The following is a 21,678-nucleotide window of genomic DNA, read 5'->3' on the forward strand; positions in this document are numbered from 1 at the left end:
TCTTCAAGCTGTTGGATGATCAGATAGCAAGTGACAGGGCCAAGAGACAAAGGACTGGAACCAGCAACATTCAGTCTCTTCCTCGCATTCGAAGGGAATGTTCGCTGCCTGTTCCTGACTTCGTCAGAAAAGAAAATATAACTGAAGAGAGTATCGCTTGGGCTTTTGATTCTGAAATGCAGTTGGATGAAGACGACTTCCAGTTTTAAAAAAATTATAAAATGAACAAAAAAAAATAAAAAGAAATGCGGTGTTTGGATTTTTTAAATTTTAATTTTTTTTTTTTACTTTTACTTTTTTTATTTTACTTTATTTTTTTATTTTTTTATTTTTTTTACTTTTTACAAACCAATGGTTTTTCTTGGGAGAGGTAAAAAGACAACATGATTATCAGGATAACCTTGCTTCATAGCAACACAAGTAAAGATACGCGATACTGGAAGAATACAGTCTGAACCAGCTGGTCGAAAAGAGTTGTGGTAGTACGCGGCACCAAGACATTCAAATCCTCGAAAAGGATGAAGAGGAGCGTTATACCAACGTACAAAAGCAAAGAGGTGTTCATCAAAAGCATTTGGGGCAAAGACCCGACCATTTGGAATTATAGTTTTCTTCATTTGAAGCTGATGGCTAAAATAATACTGAACTTCACCAATTCGCATCTCAGCCTCTTTTCCAGGAATAGTAGGATTACAAGCGACTTCAATATAGCAACCACGAGTAGTACGCGATGCTTTTGATCGATACGTTTGCCCAAGAATTTCGATTTCAGCGAAAACAGAAATATCGGGAAGTACCATTGTAGACAAGTCATCGTGGTCTTCTGGAATAAGCGCACTTGCGAATGTTCGATCAGTATATACAAGTCTGTAAAAGGCAAGAAGGTAACCATAATGGGCTTGAGTCAATCTATTAACACTAACTTTGTGTCTAGCAGAAGCTTGTGTATCAGGAGGTAGAATTTCAGCACCAGTGAAGGTATCATTCAAACGTAGAGGAGCACTGACAAATAAGCTGAAATCAAAGCTGGTTGAAACAGATGAAGCAACAAGGGAATCAGAAGGCGTTGGTGACAAATAGACAAAGGAAGACATCATCACTGGATTCTGTTTAATTCCTTGTGGTAAGTTACGGATGTAGTCACCATAGTGTACAACAGAAAGGAACTTCTTCATGTATGTAACTTCGAATGCTGTTTTGTAGTTTACCGTCATCTTCTTAATGTCACCATTAAGTCTTTCAAAGCCATACAACCAAAATGCATAGATTGGACCAAAGTCTTGAATGGAGTCCTTCAAATGTAGATGAAGATGCATATTTGGAGTAACCATTTCTGGACCATACAATTCAGCAACACCAAGGACAAACTCATACAGTGACCCACAAAATTGTCCCAATGTTTCGTGATTTTCTCTTCTAGAGCTTGTAGAACCATAGTTATTAAGCTACTGTACACCTTGTTATACACTACCTCAAAAAATTGTTCATTTTGAACCGCCTTTTACACATTTCGTACTGAATCTGCTTCGCATAATCCCCAATCAGCGCTCAGCACAAACCATTATGAAACACTGCTTCTCAGCTATTTACTACACTGTAAGCATATCACGTGCTATGCGTAAATGCTGGAAAATATCCAATCAAAAATCAAAATCAAAATGAACAATTTTTTGGGTTTTTTTGAATATGAACTAAATTTACGCCTATGTTCCCAAATAACATAGGACTAACTCGTGACTGCTATCATAATTTTTACCCGTGACTACTTCTGCTATTCCAAGGCAGCCCTGGTCGATTTTGGTTTTTTTTTGCTTTCCCATTGTAATCTCTCATTGCTCCATCTCGACATTTCAAGTAATGGTAAATTGCGAAATTTCAGAAACCCAACGAAATGCAATTATTTCTGCTTTAAGAAGAGGAAAGTCGTACGATGTTACCAGCAACGAGTTACATGTTTCTAAAGGGTCTATTTCGAACATTGCGAAAGAAGTAGACCATCACTCCGTATTGCAAGCAGGTCAACCCAAGAAACTTAACATATACGACGCGCGCCTTGTATTGCGCAGGTTCAATGCTGGTGTGTACAAGACCGGAGAGCACGCTGCCAGAGACTTAAGTGGCTTAGGTTCGGATATTTGCAGCCAGACCGTGCGAAACCTTCTTAAAAGCTCCAAATTTCAATTTCGACGAAAACCAACAGCTCTTCCTTTAACGCATTCTTCCCAAAAGGCGCTCCTTCAGTTTGCCAAGAAGCATATAGGTTGGATAGAGGAAGCCTGGAAAGGAGTAGTCTTTAGCGACGAAACAAAAATCAATCGCTTGGGTTCAGATGGTAAACAATGGACTTGAGTACAAGAAGGAAGGCCTCTGCAGGATCACAACGCCAACCAAACTTATGAGCATGGAGGCGATAGTATACTACTTTGGAGCTGTTTGACAGCAAACGGAGTTGGATATATCACTCAAGTACTCGGAGGTTTAGATTCAGAGCTGTATTGCAATATTATGACGGAGGATATGCTCTCTTCATTAGAAGAATACGATATGTCAAAGGATGACATTATATTTCAACATGATAACAATCCAAAGCATACATCTAGACTAACACAAAAATGGTTCGTAGATAACAAGGTGCAGCTACTGGATTGGACAGCATATTCACCCGACTTAAATCCTATAGAGAATTTATGGAATTACTTAAAAGTCCGGCTGTATGCTTATGAAACTGCACTCTTAAGTATGAAAGAACTATTTGAACGGGTTGCAGATATTTGGTACAATGAAATTACAAAGGAATACTGCGAGCAGTTCGTATGCAGCATGCCGCAAAGACTACAACTTGTTTTAAAAGAAAAGGGCGGTGAGATTAATTATTAGCTAATAAAATGAAAAATGTCGACAAAAACCCAAAAAATTGTTCATTTTGATTTTGATTTTTGATTGGATATTTTCCAGCATTTACGCATAGCACGTGATATGCTTACAGTGTAGTAAATAGCTGAGAAGCAGTGTTTCATAATGGTTTGTGCTGAGCGCTGATTGGGGATTATGCGAAGCAGATTCAGTACGAAATGTGTAAAAGGCGGTTCAAAATGAACAATTTTTTGAGGTAGTGTACATCATTCAATAGCCAAAGTCATGTAGAAGCAAAAGTCGTGACGCAAATTCAGATTAAAACAGCGCCGATGGAGATAGAGGGGCTAAAAAACAAGCGGTGCATTGGGACAATTTTGTGGCACTTTTGAAAAAAAACAAAATGGTTTATTTATCTGATATTAATAGTCAGTCCAACGTCCTTTGTTCTTGATACATTGTTTTATACGCTTAGGCAGTGTTTCTATAACCTTTTGACACTCTTCCGGCTTCATTAAGTCATACCAAACTTTAGTTACTCGTTCGTATAATTAATTCATGCCTTTTGGTGCTGTTTTATAATCATTCAGCCTTCTCTTTAACAATGGCTACATATTTTCAATTGGATTCAAGTCAGGAGACTGTGCAGGCCACTCCAGGATGTTGTAGGATTGCTCTTTAAGGTATTCTTTTACTAATTTAGTCGTATGTTTGGGATCATTGTCATGCTGGAAGATCACCTGACGTCTTTCTAGCCCTAGCTTATTGGTTCCATACTCAATTGTACGCTCCAGTTCATCCTCCAAAATCTCTTTGTACAATGTTCTATCCATGTTACCATTGATTTTACACATCCAACCAACTCCAGCATAAGTAATGGCACTCCACCGTGTTTTACAGTCATCTTCACATGGTACGATTTCAGGCTTTCTCCGGATCGAATCCAAGTCCAGGTCCGTCCATCCGAGTTGAATATGTTGACCTTTGTCTCATCCGACCAAACAACACGTTTCCAATCATCTATTGTCCAATCCTTGTGAGACATACACCAAGAAAGCCTCTTCCGGATGTTTTTAGCACTAAGCAAAGGCTTCTTTGGCTTCTCAATCGCACCAAGGCCGGCCTTGCGAAGGGTTCTGCACACGGTTTCAGCACTTACTTTTCTTCCGGTGTCTTTTTCTAGCTCCTTAGCCACCTTTGTTGCACTAGACATGCGGTTTTTGGTCACTTGGCGCACACAATAACGCTCATCAGCAGCAGATAGAATCTTGCGTCGGCCACATTTTGGCTTATGAAGTCCAAGGCAATGGGTTTTTCGGAGTCTCCCAACCGTACTCTTACTTAAAACAGTAACACCTTCCACTTCCCGAACCGACTTACCTTGTTTAAGTAACGAAATTGCTCGAACAACTGTATCTTGAGAGACTTGTTTCATGTTGAGATATAATGGGCGAGTAATAAATCAGTAGGAGATTAAAAATTCAGCAATGAGTAAAGATCAACTTAGAGTCATACGATGTGCATTTGTAAGCAGTTTGGTACATCTGTACAAATTGTAGGTCGATATTTCATCGCTTTTCGTTTTTTTTCAAAAGTGCCACAAAATTGTCCCAATGCACCGCTTGTTTTTTAGCCCCTCTATCTCCATCGGCGCTGTTTTAATCTGAATTTGCGTCACGACTTTTGCTTCTACATGACTTTGGCTATTGAATGATGTATAACAAGGTGTACAGTAGCTTAATAACTATGGTTCTACAAGCTCTAGAAGAGAAAATCACGAAACATTGGGACAATTTTGTGGGTCACTGTAGAATAGCTTGTGGGCTATCATGGCTTCATTCTGGGTAATGCATGGACGACATACGATATGACAGGCCTGTACAAACTTTGCCCAGTTTTCTTTATGACGGACTGGAAGACGAGACTTGAGCAAAAGAGGAGAAAGAGCAAGACACCAGGTTCTCCATTCATCAGCCTTTAAGTCAGAGAAATCGCTGGCAATTTTCTGATTGATTGGCGTGTATTGTGCTGGCAATATAATATCATTTGCTTCTTTTTGCATTTCTTTCAAGTCAGCATCAGTCAGGTATAATTCATGGGTAAGGTCACAAATAGTTGTACGCCATATTTTAACCATTTTCTTTGCTGTTCCAAGGAAAAGACCATGCATAGGATCAATGGCAGTACAACGAACAAGATCAAGATATTCCAAATCATGCAAAGCAGAAAAACGAGTACCATACTTCTGTTCCAAGTCGGCTCTTTGTCTCTTGGTGGTTGCTTCTTTCCAATTTTTTGCATGATAACGGTTTTCAATATTGGTACGAAGTGACCAAGCATCAATATCTTCAAGACCAAAAGAAAAATCACGTTGAAGATGAGTGTTATAACGAGCAGGAAATGCTGTTGAGCACTTGTTACAAGGTACAGTGGCATTGAATGAAGTAAACCCACTAACCTTTCGGCTAGCAGGAATATCGCAAGCAATCAAGAACAGAGCAGCACGAACTGGGACAGGCACGTTAGGAGATTCAGCCGTACAGGTAAAGAAGTCATCGTAGTAAAGTTCCTTCAGATCATTTACCAAAACTTGTAAATAGTTGTTGATTTGTGTGTCCTTGGGTTCTTTGGGACCAGGAATAACACAAACCAAGATGATATTTTCTTTTTTATATCGGATGGATCTTGGAAGATTATTTATCGTCAAGTAGACAGCACCAACAGAATACACGGTTCTTTTTGAAGATTGAAACCAATCGACATTCAAAGTGAATAGGAGAGATCTAGCTTGACTGGTAAATACATTACCATCTCTATCTTTGAATTCATTCCAAAGTTGACCATCATAGATATCATACATGGTGTTGTTATGACGAGTACGATAGCGCCATGCTTCTATTGCTGATTCAAAGCCTGGTCGAGAGAACATCACAGTCAAGGCATACTTGATGGAATTGAATGCAGAGACCTTGTTGGCGTACATTTTGCTTGCACCAATCGTAGCAGGCTTGAAGAGTGGGGCATTACATGTGATGCGAAATTCAGAAAAGGTGTACTTCGAATCACAGTGTACTTCTTCAGGCTGGTACAGGGTATGGCATTCAGGACAGACAACAAGGCGAAACATACCTTTGTAGGTATAGTCAATTCCAACAGCATTTCGAAGAGTGTCCAACTTGGTAGGGAAGATTGGTTCATAATGTAAGAGGACAACAAGATCATTAGCAAATTTCATAACTATTTCCGCAGCATATTCAGAAATGAAAAACAGCTGGAAATACGTCAAGAAAATTGCTATGAAAGCAACAACATCACTTTGGAATCCTTCAAGTTTAACTAAACGTTTGACAAAGTAAGTATTTTATATTTTATTAAAACAATTCTAGAAGGTTTTTACCTTTGGGCACATTGAATTCGACAGCATCCATACAACTAGAGGCATCATCTTCATCATTTTCAATGACTTGCCAATTAGAAAAGTCTTCATCACCATTATTCTCAGAATCATTTTCACTTGACGGAATCACTTCATTATTGGTGTTAACTTCTGGAATTATTTCTGATTCACCTGTTTATATGATACGTTAGCAAAAAAACTATCTTAATGTAAGTAACAAACCTTTAACAGCTTCTTTCTTTCTATGGCGAGCAAGAGTCCATTGCGTAACAAATTGGTACTTGCCTGCTTCTCCTCCAGAGCATTGGGCGCAGTAACAATGGAATTTGTATGGGCTTGAAGAATACATTATAAATACAATAAAGAACTTGCGTTACTAATTATATACTGTTTGATTTACAACAACAATTGATGTTATTTATACTTTTTGAATATGTAAATTTTTACCGCTATTTCTATTCATCGGTTAAAATAATGATACAAAGAGAATGGGAAGATTCAGGAAAGATAATGGATAAATATGACATGTTGTCTTCTTGACGAATCAATCAATGATGATGTGAGTTGTTTATTGATTTAACAATATTTATCAAATAGGATTACATTGATGTACCGTTCTTAAAAACAGGTCCCGATGTGATTCTTAAAATACCGATATGAACAACAGATCAAAGGTAATTATTGCAGAAGTCTCATATTTATTTATAGAGATATGGTTTTACTGTAAATCAATGATATTAAATTTATTCATGAGTACTTATTTTTTTGTATGAATACAATAACAGTTTTTATGCATTGATATGTCGCTTTATGAACTCCTTATATACAACTCCAAAATCAAAGAATAAGAATCTTTAACAAATTTCAATTGATGTTGCTATATTACGACATCATACAATTGCGACTAAATAATAATACATTTTTCATCGAGTAAAATCAATTCAACTTTTCTGTTAAAAGATTTGAATCTTTTCCCGTCATATTCAGTACTATATTGATTGGCTTACTTAACTGCACTACTTTACAAAAAAAAAAAAAAAAAAAAAAAAAAAAAGAAGAAGAAAAAGAAAAAGAAAAAGAAAAAGAAAAAAGACAAAGTGATGATATTCTTAAAGTTGGGACAAAAAGCACATAAATTAGCATAGATACATTGAATAAGAAATTGAAATTAGCAAACAAAGGTAAATGAATTAACACATTTCTAATTGACATCTCAGTTAGATTTTTTTTTCTTGGTTGAAAAAAAACATTTCCAATTTCAGTGCAATTTCTAAAACCGCTTTCTAAAACCCAAAGTAAATCTTTGTATACTCTATGAATAAAACAAGGATCCTGTATGTAGGCTTTGTTCAACTTAAGGCAATTTGTAAAAGTAGGTATTCGTTTGAAATGTCATTTTTAACATTCTTTTTTTTTAACATGCAAGTAATTCCAACATTGCTTTTTTTCACATGCAAGTAATTCCGACATTGCAATTCTCTAATTTCAACATTACTTTTTTTTTTTTTTCTAAATCTCTTAAGATGCACTATTTTATTTCTTTAACAATAGCTCTTTTTTATAGTCTCTGCTATAAGGAATCTCAAAACATGTAAATTCGTTTGATGTTAATAATTATTGTTTCTTTTTGCAGTTAAAAATAAAAATGACTACCAAACCCATTCCTCCTTATTTTCTGCTTAGCTTTAGTCGTTTAAACATTGCCTTATCATCTGTGGTAGAAGCTATTTTCCTTGTGGTCAAAAAAAGGAAAATTGTATTTCTTTTTTTTTTCTTTTTTCCTTGTTCATTTTTATTTTATCTCTTATTTAACATTTGCATTTATTACTTCCTATGATATATTCTGTTGTTCCAATTGTAATCAATTAATTTTACTCTTCGTTGGATAAAATCATTGAGCCTATGTTCCCTTTCGCAACTTAAGAAATGTTGTTCTTTATCTTTTCAGTGTAAACAAACAATTTTTTTTATCTTTTTTTTTTGGGTACATAAACTAAGCATACTTTTCTTTTTTCTTTTTTTGCAGTATAGCAAATTCAGTATGCTTGATAAGAGAACGTCGCAACTCAAATAGTTATATGTCCGAGCTTACAATCCAATAGATATACTTTATTGGCCTTTGTTGAAATTAAAAAATCATACACTGGTTTTGAAAATTTTTCATTTTCCCAATTTAAAAGTTGCCATGGATTCATGTAGTACAAAAGAGACAAAAAAATTTTTACAAGAAATACAATTTCATTTTATTCAGTATGCAGAGTGTAAACATATACAGTAGCGGACAAAACTGGTGCACAAAAATGAAAATCAGTATTGCATCTCCGCCATATGTCTGCGAGTTTTGTGACATATACCGTCTGAAATGCAGTCTAAAATATACATTATGATATGTAAACGGGAATTGTGTCGGACATCCCGCAGGCATAAGGTCATTTTTAGTGATTTTTTGAATATTTCAATTTTCGCCAAAAATATAGTACTTGTCTAACCTTCCTTCAATTTTCCTCATATCTCTCTCGTCTGCTTTCAGATTTCACAGTATATTAGTGAGCTTTAGTAGCTCTTGAAAAATACATAAACCCATGCTTATTTTGTATTTCCCATTGAATTCCCCCTTTTGTTTTTACCCTATTCACTATGACAAAGTACTTGCCTTATATGCTTAAGAAAATAAGCAACTGTAAAAGCGAAGCTCTGAGATTTCGAATACACTTAGTTCGTACGGCAGCAGATCTTTTTAGGGCAGCAAGAATCTCCAAATGGACAATCAACAGGATAAGAAAGGAAGAAAAGAACATCAAGGCTTGTGACCGTGGTAGTCGACCGGTCGTAGTCAGCAAAATAACTAATGCAATCATCCGCCTAAACTTTCGACAAGGATCTTTACACACAGCTTCTGATGCTCAGCTCTTTTTGAGATCCTTTGGATACAGTATTAGCAAACTGTCAGTCAGAAGGCACTGTAGGAAGCTAGATTTTGAGTCTGGAACTAAGGAATCGAAGATTTTCATTAGCTGTATAAGCCAGAAAAAGCGATGAAAGTGATATCACGACAAACCATCGTATACTATAGAAGGCTGGAAGCCCATCGTATTTAGCAATGAAAAAAACATGAAGGTTATGAGTGCAGATAGTATACACTAATATTGAAAGCAAGTCGAGCAACCTTAGCGATCTTTTTACGGTGATCAAACAATGAAGAATGTTGGTTGCTCTGTTACATTTTAAGGCTGTATTAGATATTGAGGACCAGGATATTTGTGTCAAGTATACGATGCTGTAATAAAGTCATAGATATACACATGTATTTCGCCTACTACATACCACAAAAGCCAAGGGTGTAGTGGTCTAAAATATCGTAATCTCTCGTTTCAGCATGACAATGACACAAAGCACAAGTTAAGGCAAGCCACAAGCTCAATATTTGATAGCAGCGCTTCTGTGCTAAAGGGTTAGTTACCACTAATCCCGGCTTAAGCCTTCTTAAGCATGTCCGGTGGCAATTGAAGGCAAAGCTATGACGATACGGCACTAGACCAAAAAGGGTAGATTATCTTTGGAAAAGAGCAGTTAAAGGATTGGGCTCTTTTACTGAAAGTGATATACACGTATACTACTAGCATATGCCAAGAAGAATATTCGATAATATCAAGAGGTGAGATGATTATACAAAGTCTTAGATTTTAGACACTTTTGCGGTTTTTAGAAAATATAAAATTTTATAAATAAAAAGCATGTTCCTCGCTCAGTTTTAACAATGTCATGCTAAGAATACACATAAATTACAATGGCTAGTATATCTTTCTTCTAATATAGTTTCATGACTATCGCAATTATCGTGAGCAAGTAATAGTGGTTAAAAGCTGAAAAAAAGTTTTGTGCACCAGTTTTGTCCACTACTGTATATATCTTTACAGATATAGTATATACTTTTTTCTAGCTTTTTTTTGGTACAAAAATTACATCTCTATTCTGAAAATTCAATTTCGTATTATTTTACACGATGTTTCACTGTTAAAATACCCGATGTATAATAATTTAGAATATAGGGTTTGGGTGCAGTGGGTCGAGAAAAACAGCTCCAAAAATTAGCAATTGCATGACAAAAAAGCTTGCGAAACGAGAATCGGCAAATTAGCATTCGTGGTGAACAGGTTATGATAATAGATTCTCATTTTGAAGGCGTTGGTTCGATTCCCGGTAGACGCTCAGCAAACATAGTCTACTTTTTGCATTATTTTTGGGTCTAAGTAACTTACTATTTTTTTTGGAAATATCAAAAGTTTTCGGAAAAATCTTATCAGTTCTGTATGGTAAAACGAATCCCCGTTGCGGAGATGTTGTCTATTGTAACGAAAATGGCAATGAAGATGCACAGAGATTAGCCGAGTCATGTCAAAAAGATAAAAAAAATTAAAAAAATGAAAAAAGTTAAAAAGATAAAAAATGTTGAAAATATAAAAAAGGTCAAAAAAATAAGAAAAGCTAAAAAGAAAAAAAAAAGAAAATATTCATATATATATCCCATCTTTTTGTAAAGAAATTGTCAGTTAGTTTAAATAAATCATATATTTCTACTCAATAATTAACAAACTTTAACAAGAAAGTCCCTGTTTACCTAAACTTTTTACTCTACTTTAACTTTTATCAAGAAACATCGTATTGATCTTACACATAAGATCTGGTGGTCACTACTTATCAAGCATCTGCTTAAATTCCATACAAAACAACAACTTACAAGGCAATCACAACCTTAAATCAAGCTCTACAAGCAAACTTTACCCAATTTAACTCACTTACTACAAGCCAACCTTTAAAATAACACTATCTATCGGCTGGTTTCGGACAGATAACAAAACATGTAAAAAAGATATAAAAAGGCCGACCATTTCTTTTTTTTTTTTTCTTTCCTTCATCTTTTTATCAATTTTATCAATCTCCAATGTCTTCTAACGCTGCTAACAACATGCCAACTCTTGCTTACATCGCAGAAAGAACCATGACGGCTGAATGTACATTGAAGTAAGTTTATTTTTTAAATGGGAGGGAAAGTAATTAAAGGCAACTGGTAAAAGTTATTTGAAGGAGAACGGTGCCTTTTTTTCTTCGCGCAAATGTAAAGAAGGCTCTGAAATGCGCTTGAACCAGTCCAGCCGGGATGGATTCTTTTGGCGATGCGGCTCAACCACCTGTGCGTGTGGGCGTAGCCGCATTTCTTACTTGGATGGATCCTTCTTTCAAGGTCGCAAGTCCATCATCCATCAAACACTATTAGTAGTGTACCTCTTTTTGCTTCAAGTTCCGAACGGAACAATATCCACCATGACTGGTCTTAGTCTGCCAACTGTTCGTAACATTGTTAAAGACGTCTATCAAGTAATGGAGGCAGATCTTCGAATTGAAGATGTCCAAGTTGGTACGTGGTGCTTTGTTTATACTAGAGTATGTAATTAATAAATCATACTTAGGTGGGGTTGATAGTGCTGGACAGCCTATTGTCGTAGAGATAGATGAAAGCAAGTTTGGCAAGAGAAAGTACAACAAGAGGAAGAGAGTCGATGGTGTTTGGGTTGTTGGAGGCGTAGAGCGTACGCCCGAACGTAAGGTGTTCTTGCTGACGGTACCTAACCGCAACCAAAATACCTTGAAGCTCATAATCGATACTTTTGTTAAGGATGGTAACGATTACAATATGTATATGCTAGATGATCAGTGTACCTAACCCTTGTTGACAGGCTCACATGTCATGGTAGACTGTTGGAAAGGATATAAAGGGATCGACAGCGATCCAAGCCGAAGTCTTATTGTTCAAACAGTCAATCATTCCAAAACGTTTCGCGATCCAAAGACAGGTGCCTGCACAAACACCATTGAAGGTACGTACTTCTATAGATCATAGAATTCTTAAACGATGCTAACAACCAGCTATTAGGCACTTGGAATGGTATCAAACGAGGAGTGACCAGCCGTCATCGCACAGCATCGATGATGCCATGGAAATTAGTGGAGTTCATCTGGCGAAGAAAGCATGCTGACAATCACTGGAAGGCAATGCTTGCTTGTTTTTCGCAAGTGTCATTCACCAGAGCAGGTATTGCCAACCAAGGCCCACTGGTATCTTTGCTGACAACCGTCCTAGAAGATGCCACTGGTGATCAGGGCGATGAAGAGCCATTTATTTTTATCTCAGATGAAGATTCCAATAGCGAATCTGACGGAAATAATACCTCTGCACCTACTACGCCCGTAAAAAAACTCCGAACTGCTTAAAATAAACAAATAAAATTTTCATTGATAACCATAAAAATCAGGGCTTATAGCGCCTATTTTCTTTCCCCATTTATTTCCGCATATTACCATTTTTGGAAATAAAGGTTACATCATCTAAAAATAGACGATCCAGGCTTTCAAATGATATATAGAACACGTCTGTACGCTCAATTTTAGCGCCGCTATAGGCTTCCAAAGAGATGGACGGTAAATCTTTCATTTAGCCGCCATCATATACCTGACATGCATACCCGGGTCCCTTACTGGTTATACAGCCCCACAACATGATACCACCACCACCATGCTTCACCGTAACTTCAATGTGATGAGGCCAAAGACGGTCTCCTTTACGCTTCCAGTAGTATTCACAGCCATCCGAGCCTCAAACATTAATTTTGGTTTCATCCGAGAAGATGACACGTCGCCAGTCGTGAATGGTCCAATACTGATGCTTTTTAGCCCAAGCTAATCGAGCTTTCTTGTGCTGCGCAGTGAGTAAAGGCTTCTTCTTTTTTATCTCAGCAAAAATCTCCACAGAATGCAAAACGTTAATAGCGGATTGGTACGACATAGAATAGCCCAACTCTTCCAACTTCAGGTGGACCTCCTTGGCAGTCCTTAATGAGCCGTTTAGAACCTCTCGCTTGATTAGACGACGAGCGATGTCGCTTACAAGATGCTATTTGCCATCTTTCTTGCGAATCCGGTTAGGCATCCACTTATTTGCATGGTTGATAACAGTGTTTTGATGCACTCCAAACTGTTTAGGATAGGGGGGTTTTAGGTAAAAGTAGTATAACAACAAAGATAAAGAAATACTGTTAGAACTTGGTATCTCTTTATTAAGTTAAGATAACTAAGATTGAATATGATAAATTCTACATGTAAAAAGTGAGAGTATTTATAGACATGATACGGATAAAGAATTAGGACAGATTTATGATCAATTCGACAGAATAGATGATTACTATTTCTAATTACAGTGGGTGAAAAAACTCTAAAAACGTCAGATATTTTTTCAGTTTTTAGTCTCTGTGAGCATGCACAGCGACTTAGATTATGCAAAAACTTTATGATATACTTGTTGTGCTGTCTATTACATCTCATGAAAGTTTTAAGCTCAGGTTTTTATTTAACAGTCCGCAAAAGCGATAGAAGTGTTGTGGGTTTATTTTTAGAGTTTTTTCCCTTTACTTTTATTATATTATAGATGACTTAATACCGAGTAGATCCACCTTTGGTATCGATTACTGCCTTAATATGTGCAGGCATAGTGTCAATATACCTTCTGCAAACTTCTTTATCAAAGGAGTTCCAATCTTTTTCAACTCTTTCCCACAATTCATGGACACCTTTGGCTTTCTTGTCATATAACGATAGCTTCAACTTCAAATGATGCCAAAGATGCTCAATAGGATTAAGATCAGGACTTTGAGCTGGCCAGTCGTCAATGTAGTTCACCCCATTAGCTTGTAACCATTGGACAGTTGACTTGGAACGATGCTTTGGGTCACTATCGTGCTGAAAATACGCAGTAGACCAATCCATATTATAGTACTCCATTGTTTCCCGAAGTGTTGTGTCCAATATATGTTGGTAAAGATCCGAGTTCATAGTTTCATCGTATATTTGACAGGCGTATCCGGGTCCCTCATACGTCATGCACCCCCACATCATCAAACTACCGTCCCCATGCTTAACAGTTACGTCAATATAATGAGGTTTAAGAGGGTCCCCTGGTCTTGACCAATAGTACTTACACCCGTCAGAGCCCCAAATGTTCACTTTTGTTTCATCAGAGAGTACTACGCGTCGCCAGTCATCTGTAGTCCAGTTTTGGTGCTTCTTGGCCCATGCTAGCCGTCTATTCATGTGCTTTGCGGTTAACAAAGGCTTTTTGTCCTTAATCGCAGCAAAGAAGTTCATCGATTTCAACACATTTATAGCGGTTTTATATGATATGTAATATCCAAGCTCCATGAGCTTGCCATGTACTTCCCTTGCAGTCTTGAGTTGGCCTTGTAAAACTTGAAGTTTGATGAATCTCTTCGTCTGAGCGGACACAACCATAGGTCTACCACCAAGTCGACGCTGTCGGTTTGGGAAAAACTTGTTCGCATAGTTATTAACTGTTGCATACGTAACCCTAAAACGGTTCGCAATCTCCATAGAGCCTTTTCCAGCAAGTATAGCGGACTTTATATCGTTTTTGATGTCAGCAGAGAGAGATTTAGGCATGATTGAGGTGTTTAAGATATTTAAAAATTAAATGGAAAAAATTAAGAAAAAAAGAGAAAAGCGACTCCTTTTATTCTTTTGGAGCCTTTATGAGTCATAATAAGTCATTAAAAGTCCGCGGAGTCTGTCTGTCGGTCCGTGTATCCGATATTTATGGAAGTGAAAAAACTCTAAAAATAAACCAGTCTTTTTCTAGCAGTTGTTTTCGGATGAATAATCAGCATCTGAGATTTAAAATTTGTCATACTATTTTTTATTTTTAGTGCTACATATATGCAAAATTTCAAGGCGATACACCAATTTGGTAGAACATAACAATCAAAAACGCTGATAACGTCATAACGTTTTTAGAGTTTTTTCACCCACTGTATTAGTTTAGCCTGTTCCTAGCTTGTATTGTCAATTATGCTATTGGGATGGTTTCAGATAACTCTGGATGTAGGACTATTTAGGAGACGGTACGGATGAATATAAAATCCTCTAGTTCCGTGATTGGATATTATGGCTAATAATAATATCTCAGTTAGGATAAAGGTTTACATGACTTAATGATGATCCGGTAAGTAATTGTCATTCCTTATTCAACATGCTCATATCATCAATAAACTATATTACAACCACGCCATCATTTGACTGTGTGAAGTTAATATGAATAAAGCTTAATATAAAAATCTAATCAAAGTCTTTTATTGATCTGTGTTGGGAATAATGTTATAAATGATTCCAAAGTTATGTCAACATATTATTTAGGATCATATGAGATTCCTTTTACTAAAATAAAGTGACTATAATCTTATGTATCCTTAACACAAACCTTTTTGCAACAACATCAGTCAATACATCGTGCTCTATTGCTGATTTGATGTCCATTTGAGTTTCGTATGCTAAGGATTTGGGCATTTTTGCAGATGGATAGATGATGCAGTAGATGGAAATTTACTTACGGATTAGCGAAAGAAAGAATAATCAATTCTTTTCCAAAATTTAAATTTTATGTTCCGGGATGACTGCGCTATCCGGAAAATGTCTAAAACTTGCCGGAACATTGTTTGGAATGACCTATGGCGGAGAAAAGAAATAACTGATGAAAGTCAAAATACACTAGGTGAAAAAATAGGGACAACCTTTTTGAAAATTTCATTTCATGCAGCATATAGCATAAAGAGAAGGTCGCCTCGTGTCGCTAGCAATATGTTAAAGCGAGGTTAATGTGTAAAGTATTTCATCAAAATATGATGAGCCAATTATGGAAAATGAGGGAGTAATGCGTCTATAATTGGTCGAATTTTAGATACTCCATAGCTCAGTTTTAGACGATATTTTGTACTCTTCTAATTTGACCTGGAATGTCAGTTACAATTAAAATGCAAACCAATTTTAATTTTAGCTAAGCACATTCCTATAATTAATAATATAAAATGGGTGCTGTTTTCCTTCATTCATACAATTTTTTTTTTCATTATATTCTTCTTACTTTCTGCGACATTTCTCTTACTTATGCCTCGCGCTTTACCTCAAGACACGCAAGACAACATCAAGTCTGCACTGATGAGCAATAGAAGCCCAAAGGATATTGCTGGTGAATTTGATATCCATCACAAGTCAGTTAGGAGATATAGAAACAAGCTATTTGGGCCAACGGTACCCGCAAGACGTGGTAGGCATACACTTGTGTCATCTGCTACGAAGGAATATATCAAGGTATTACTGATTAAAGGAGCCCTAAAGACAGCAAAGGATGTACATCGGATGCTCATGCGACTTGGGTATTCTATGTCTTACCGTTCAGCAATAAACACCCTTGTATCAATGGGTTTTCATGCTAGGCGTAAAAAGAAGCAGCCTCTTTTAACTAATAACCACCGCAAGCAGAGGTTAGCATGGGCAAAAAAGTATCAAAGCTGGTCCATACAACAGTGGCATCAAGTAGTGTTCTCCGATGAAACGAAGATCAACATTTGGGGATCTGATGGCTGCGGATACTATTGGACCCAGCCTGGTGATGTTCTTCGCCCACACCACATAGATATTTCAGTGAAGCATGGTGGCGGCAAATTGATCATGTGGGGATGTATAACCAGTGAGGGACCAGGATATGCGTGCCAGGTATACGATGGTACCATGGACTCCTTGGTGTACCAGCATATTCTTGGAACAACTTACATGGAAACGCTGAAGTACTATGGTATGAGCAACCGCACCGTTTACCTTCAACAAGATAACGACCCAAAGCACAAGTCCAAATCAACAATGTCATGGCTCCAACAAAACACGGTCCGGTACATTACCGATTGGCCACCTAACAGTCCGGATCTGAATCCTATAGAGCATGTGTGGCATTTGCTGAAACTTAGGTTATGTCTTTATGAACGAAAGGCAAGAAACATCGACGAGCTATGGGAACGAGTTGACGTTGAATGGAACAAGCTAGATAAAGATGTTTGTAGAAGTTACATTGATAGCATGCCTGATCGCATAGCAGCGGTAATCAAATCAAAAGGGAGATTTACTCGTTATTAAATAAATACTGTTATGTTCTGGTAAAGATAATAACAAAGATAAACCAAAAGAATACTTTTTGAGACTGAACTTTATTTACGACAATCTTGATTGTTAAAAAGAAAACATTACAAAGTCTACTATTTATATTCTTCTATCAATTGGCGGGTAAATGAGTAGTTATGAGCGTAGATCCAATCATTGACACGTTTGATTGAATAGTGATCACTGAATCGATTATGAAAATTTTTAATTCGTTGTTTTTATAGATCTTATTGTTCTTTAACTGATTTGGGAGAGTTGTCCCGTCTTCATTGAGAGGAAAGATATATTTATATGAAATGCCTCCAGTCAGATCAAAGTTGACTAGGTACCTGATCCATTATTATTCATTTACAGAAATGATGAATAGTAAAGATCATGACTTATTTAGTGTTCATGTTTACTTTATAGAATGAATCTAATAGTGATAGTTTTATATAAAAAAGAAGAAGAATATACTTTATTTAATAAAGGTTTAAATTATTATCTTTTATCAATTTTAATATACTTCTTTTAGTTGTGGTTATTCAATGTCCGTTATAACCAGACTCTATTCTACAACAAATACTACCCATTTTATAATATAACGCTTATAAAATTATTGCAACTATTTCCTCTTTTCTTCCACCATATGCTATCCTGATTAGTTTTATATGCGGGAAACGTAATACTCACTACCTAAGGTTACGCTCTATAGGCATGGCTTGGATGTCGTACGGAGTGGAGGAGAAAAAAAAAAGTTAAAGATTATTTTAGGGTAGGTTGTCCCTATTTTTTCACCTAGTGTATATGGCCCCAAAACCGTTCGAATGTGTCTTTGAGTTTTGATTCTCCGTAGTACGAGTTAGGGTGCGCATAGGGTGACATTTTATACGTCATCAGAGAGCCAAGAGTTTGTACTCTTAGAAAATATGTATTAGATATGGTATCTTGTATGCGCAATAGGTCACAAAAGATGCAGAAAGAAAAAAATACGTTTTATGCGAACGGTTTTGGTAGCCACTGTACTTTCCTTCTCATCTAATTTCCAAATTCACATTATTGATACAACACCTTCCTTTGCTGATGATCGCTTTCAACTCTGCAGAGTGAATCATCCTCAACAACTTTATGAGTCTTTCTTTATTCTCAACATTTACGCCCCTGCTAACAATAATCAAAAAACTAGTGTCATGTTTTGACATGTCAATAAGATAACAGTCTTATCAATATAAGCTAAATCTTTACAAATGAGTTTGAATAAGAATAGATCCTGATAATTACCAACTGCCCTGAACAGCCAAGTTTCACTTTCATCTCAACAGTTGATTATTTACATCAGTTTATAAAATTTTTCTTATACATGTCAAATCATATCGGTCGTAACTATCTCTTGTCATTTAATCTCAGGTCTTGCTCAAACTAATATAAATAGCCTTGGAATCTTTCTTTAATAAAAGTATTCGACTTTAGAACTATTGTTCGGTCTCGTTAATTCTTCTTTGTTCATATTTTTATACTTAAAACACTTCAACTAGACAGGTTTTCTTTGATAAGTTGCTAACTACAGTGAGCGACAAAACTGTCCCAATGTTTTGTAGTTTTCTATTTTATGTCCTGTAGCGTTATGGTTATCAAATTAATTTATGGCTTGCTGTATATCATTCGATAGCCAAAGACTTGTAGAAGTAAACAACATATAGCAAAGACCGATTAAAGTGCCGCAAGTGGAGATAGAGGGGATGGAAAACAAGCGGTGCATTGGGACAGTTTTGTCGCATTTTCAAAAAAATATAAAATGGTTTATTTATTTGATATTAATAGTCAGTCCAGCGTCCTTTGTTCTTGATACATTGTTTTATACGCTTAGACATTGATTCTATAACCTTTTGACACTCTTCTGGCTTCATTAAGTCGTACCAAACTTTAGTTACTCGTTCGTATAATTCATTCATGCCTTTTGGTGCTGTTTCATAATTGATTTATCCAAGAATAAAAAGGAACAAGAGAGGACGAGACTCGATAAAGAGATTGTTTTATTTAATAAGAAAATTGTACTCTATTTATACTTTTCATACACGGATAATATTTCATGTCATGGATTAATAATTAATGAGTATGATATAGCTGATGACAAATAGATAAGGGTTACGTGTTCTTCTATTGTTATATTTGTCATTGAATACTCGTATATGATTGACTGCGGCTGACTGTGATTTACAGTAGGTCAAAAAACTGCTGCAAGGAATCCATTTTTCTTGGTTTTTGTAGCGCACATCCTGTTACAATGGCACAAACTGCCTCTGTTCCCACATAGTAAATCTTCTACATGTCTTGAGAAATCCGAAAGAGTTTAAGCCCTATTGGATAAGTATTGAAGGAAGTATGAGATGCGCAATTTGAAAATTTGGAAAAACGAAAATTTGAACGGAATGAATTTATTTATTAATATTTAGTTGACCCTCCTTTTTTATTAATAACCTCTTGAATTCTTGCCGGCATGCTATCGATATACCTTTGGCAAAGGTCTTTGTCAAAGCCATTCCATACTTTTTCTACTCGTTCCCAAAGCTCATCCGTATTCTTTGCTCTACGTTCGTAACAGCTGAGCTTCAACTTCAATTGATGCCATACGTGTTCTATTGGATTTAAGTCCGGACTCTGAGCTGGCCAATCGCTAATATACCGCACTTGATGATTATCTAACCAGTCTATTGTAGATTTTGCCTTGTGCTTTGGATCATTATCATGCTGAAAGTAAACGTTGGACCAGTTGAAATTGTAGTATTGCATAGTATCACGAAGCGTAGTGTCCAATATATGCTGATAAACATTCGCGTTCATGTTCCCATCGTAAATTTGACAAGCATATCCTGGTCCTTCAGAAGTTATACAGCCCCACATCATCAATTTGCCTGCTCCATGCTTGATTGTAAGTTCTAGATGATGCGGTTGAAGAGGATCATTTGGTCTTTTCCAATAATACTTACAGCCATCATAGCCCCATACGTTGATCTTGGTTTCATCAGAAAAGACGACTTTTCGCCATTCTTCTACTGTCCAATCCTGATGCTTCTTGGCCCATTCTAATCGATGCTGCATATGAGCTTTTGTCAAAAACGGCTTCTTTTTTTTTATTGAAGAATGGAACTCCATTGATTTCAGTACGTTAATTGCTGACTGGTATGAGATATCGTAGCCAAGTTGAACCAGCTCCCGGTGTACCTCTTTGGCAGTCTTTAAAACCCCTTCAATGACTTTTCTTTTTATTAACCGCTTCGTCACTTTGGAGACTACTGTAGGTCTACCACCTATGCTTTTTGTCCTATTTGGAAACAACCGTCTAGAGTATCTACTGACAGTTGATTCATGTACTCCAATTTCTTTAGCAATATCGTACGTTGATGTGGATCCAGTTAATGCTTGCTTGAGATCGTCTACTTTTCCTTCTGGCAGTCGTTTAGGCATGCGATTGGTAATAAGGTAAAAAAGAGAAATAATTTAAGTAAGGAAATATAAAATTTAAAATAAAGGAATTGTAAGCGCTTTTATATACTGGCAACATTCTAATCATGTCAAGAATGTGAAAAATTATGATAGCAACCGGTTGGGTCGTATTAAAATTCGTCATTTCAAACATATGTGAACAAGTAAAAAATGTCGGATGTTCATAATACTACCTTTAGCGATCTCAAATTCCACCAATAACCATTGCCCATATCCGATAATCGACGAATAAATGCACTTTCCATTGAGGTACAAACAGTCAAAATTTGGGATAGTTTGGTGCAGTACCCATGGAAAACCAGCTGTAAAACCGGAATTTTGCAATTCCTTGCAGCAGTTTTTTGACCTACTGTAGATAGTATGCCTGATCGTTGTAGAGCTGTAATTGCTGCGAAAGGCAGTCATACAAGATATTAATAAAATAATGCACATAGTGGAAAAATGGTTCCAATGTCGGTTTTTGTATTTAGTCTTAATTTTTCCCGATTGTGCAACAGTACAAGCAAAATTTTTTTGCACTAATGTTAGCTTGAAAGGCGCTACAAAATGCATGTTTTTGTGAGCCGCTACCGTTTGTGGTTCAAAAGATGTAAAGCTTTAAAGTTGCAAGTTGAAAACATTGGAACCATTTTTCCACCCACTGTATGTCCAGTAGCAACTCTATATACAGTAGCGGACAAAACTGGTGCACAAAAATGAAAATCAGTATTGCATCTCCGCCATATGTCTGCGACTTTTGTGGCATATACCATCTGAAAGGCAGTCTAAAAGATACATTATGATATGTAAACGGGAACTGTGTCGGACATCCCTCAGGCATAAGATCATTTTTAGTGATTTTCTGAATATTTCAATTTTCGCCAAAAATATAGTACTTGTCTAGCCTTCCTTCA

The 21,678-nt window shown here is 36.5% G+C and overlaps 9 protein-coding genes across 9 annotated transcripts; 2 read left to right on the plus strand and 7 right to left on the minus strand.

Annotated features, from left to right (window-relative positions):
- Positions 1-341: 341 nt before the first annotated feature.
- On the minus strand, positions 342-1,331 carry RO3G_03552 (uncharacterized protein; the record flags this gene model as incomplete). The annotated part of the gene is made up of 1 exon (XM_067658142.1): positions 342-1,331. One exon carries the CDS (start codon positions 1,329-1,331, stop codon positions 342-344), a length of 990 nt encoding a protein of 329 aa, XP_067514243.1.
- A 1,174-nt stretch (positions 1,332-2,505) lies between these two features.
- RO3G_03553 (uncharacterized protein) lies at positions 2,506-2,877 on the plus strand (the record flags this gene model as incomplete). Its single annotated transcript, XM_067658143.1, has 1 exon — positions 2,506-2,877. One exon carries the CDS (start codon positions 2,506-2,508, stop codon positions 2,875-2,877), a length of 372 nt encoding a protein of 123 aa, XP_067514244.1.
- Positions 2,878-3,461: 584 nt separating this feature from the next.
- Positions 3,462-4,288, minus strand: RO3G_03554 (uncharacterized protein; the record flags this gene model as incomplete). Its single annotated transcript, XM_067658144.1, has 2 exons — positions 3,462-3,662; positions 3,752-4,288. The coding sequence occupies 2 exons, from the start codon at positions 4,286-4,288 to the stop codon at positions 3,462-3,464; spliced, it is 738 nt and encodes a 245-aa protein (XP_067514245.1).
- A 339-nt stretch (positions 4,289-4,627) lies between these two features.
- On the minus strand, positions 4,628-6,599 carry RO3G_03555 (uncharacterized protein; the record flags this gene model as incomplete). The annotated part of the gene is made up of 3 exons (XM_067658145.1): positions 4,628-6,189; positions 6,251-6,421; positions 6,473-6,599. The coding sequence occupies 3 exons, from the start codon at positions 6,597-6,599 to the stop codon at positions 4,628-4,630; spliced, it is 1,860 nt and encodes a 619-aa protein (XP_067514246.1).
- A 4,973-nt stretch (positions 6,600-11,572) lies between these two features.
- On the plus strand, positions 11,573-12,520 carry RO3G_03556 (uncharacterized protein; the record flags this gene model as incomplete). The annotated part of the gene is made up of 4 exons (XM_067658146.1): positions 11,573-11,666; positions 11,719-11,928; positions 11,986-12,126; positions 12,183-12,520. 4 exons carry the CDS (start codon positions 11,573-11,575, stop codon positions 12,518-12,520), a joined length of 783 nt encoding a protein of 260 aa, XP_067514247.1.
- Positions 12,521-12,902: 382 nt separating this feature from the next.
- On the minus strand, positions 12,903-13,249 carry RO3G_03557 (uncharacterized protein; the record flags this gene model as incomplete). Its single annotated transcript, XM_067658147.1, has 2 exons — positions 12,903-13,137; positions 13,194-13,249. The coding sequence occupies 2 exons, from the start codon at positions 13,247-13,249 to the stop codon at positions 12,903-12,905; spliced, it is 291 nt and encodes a 96-aa protein (XP_067514248.1).
- Positions 13,250-13,735: 486 nt separating this feature from the next.
- RO3G_03558 (uncharacterized protein) lies at positions 13,736-14,758 on the minus strand (the record flags this gene model as incomplete). The annotated part of the gene is made up of 1 exon (XM_067658148.1): positions 13,736-14,758. The coding sequence occupies one exon, from the start codon at positions 14,756-14,758 to the stop codon at positions 13,736-13,738; it is 1,023 nt and encodes a 340-aa protein (XP_067514249.1).
- A 1,383-nt stretch (positions 14,759-16,141) lies between these two features.
- On the minus strand, positions 16,142-16,354 carry RO3G_03559 (uncharacterized protein; the record flags this gene model as incomplete). Its single annotated transcript, XM_067658149.1, has 2 exons — positions 16,142-16,157; positions 16,272-16,354. 2 exons carry the CDS (start codon positions 16,352-16,354, stop codon positions 16,142-16,144), a joined length of 99 nt encoding a protein of 32 aa, XP_067514250.1.
- A 3,277-nt stretch (positions 16,355-19,631) lies between these two features.
- Positions 19,632-20,380, minus strand: RO3G_03560 (uncharacterized protein; the record flags this gene model as incomplete). The annotated part of the gene is made up of 2 exons (XM_067658150.1): positions 19,632-19,638; positions 19,794-20,380. The coding sequence occupies 2 exons, from the start codon at positions 20,378-20,380 to the stop codon at positions 19,632-19,634; spliced, it is 594 nt and encodes a 197-aa protein (XP_067514251.1).
- Positions 20,381-21,678: the final 1,298 nt, after the last annotated feature.

Source organism: Rhizopus delemar, genomic scaffold, assembly GCF_000149305.1.
Source record: "Rhizopus delemar RA 99-880 supercont3.2 genomic scaffold, whole genome shotgun sequence".
Classification (NCBI taxonomy): domain Eukaryota; kingdom Fungi; phylum Mucoromycota; class Mucoromycetes; order Mucorales; family Rhizopodaceae; genus Rhizopus; species Rhizopus delemar.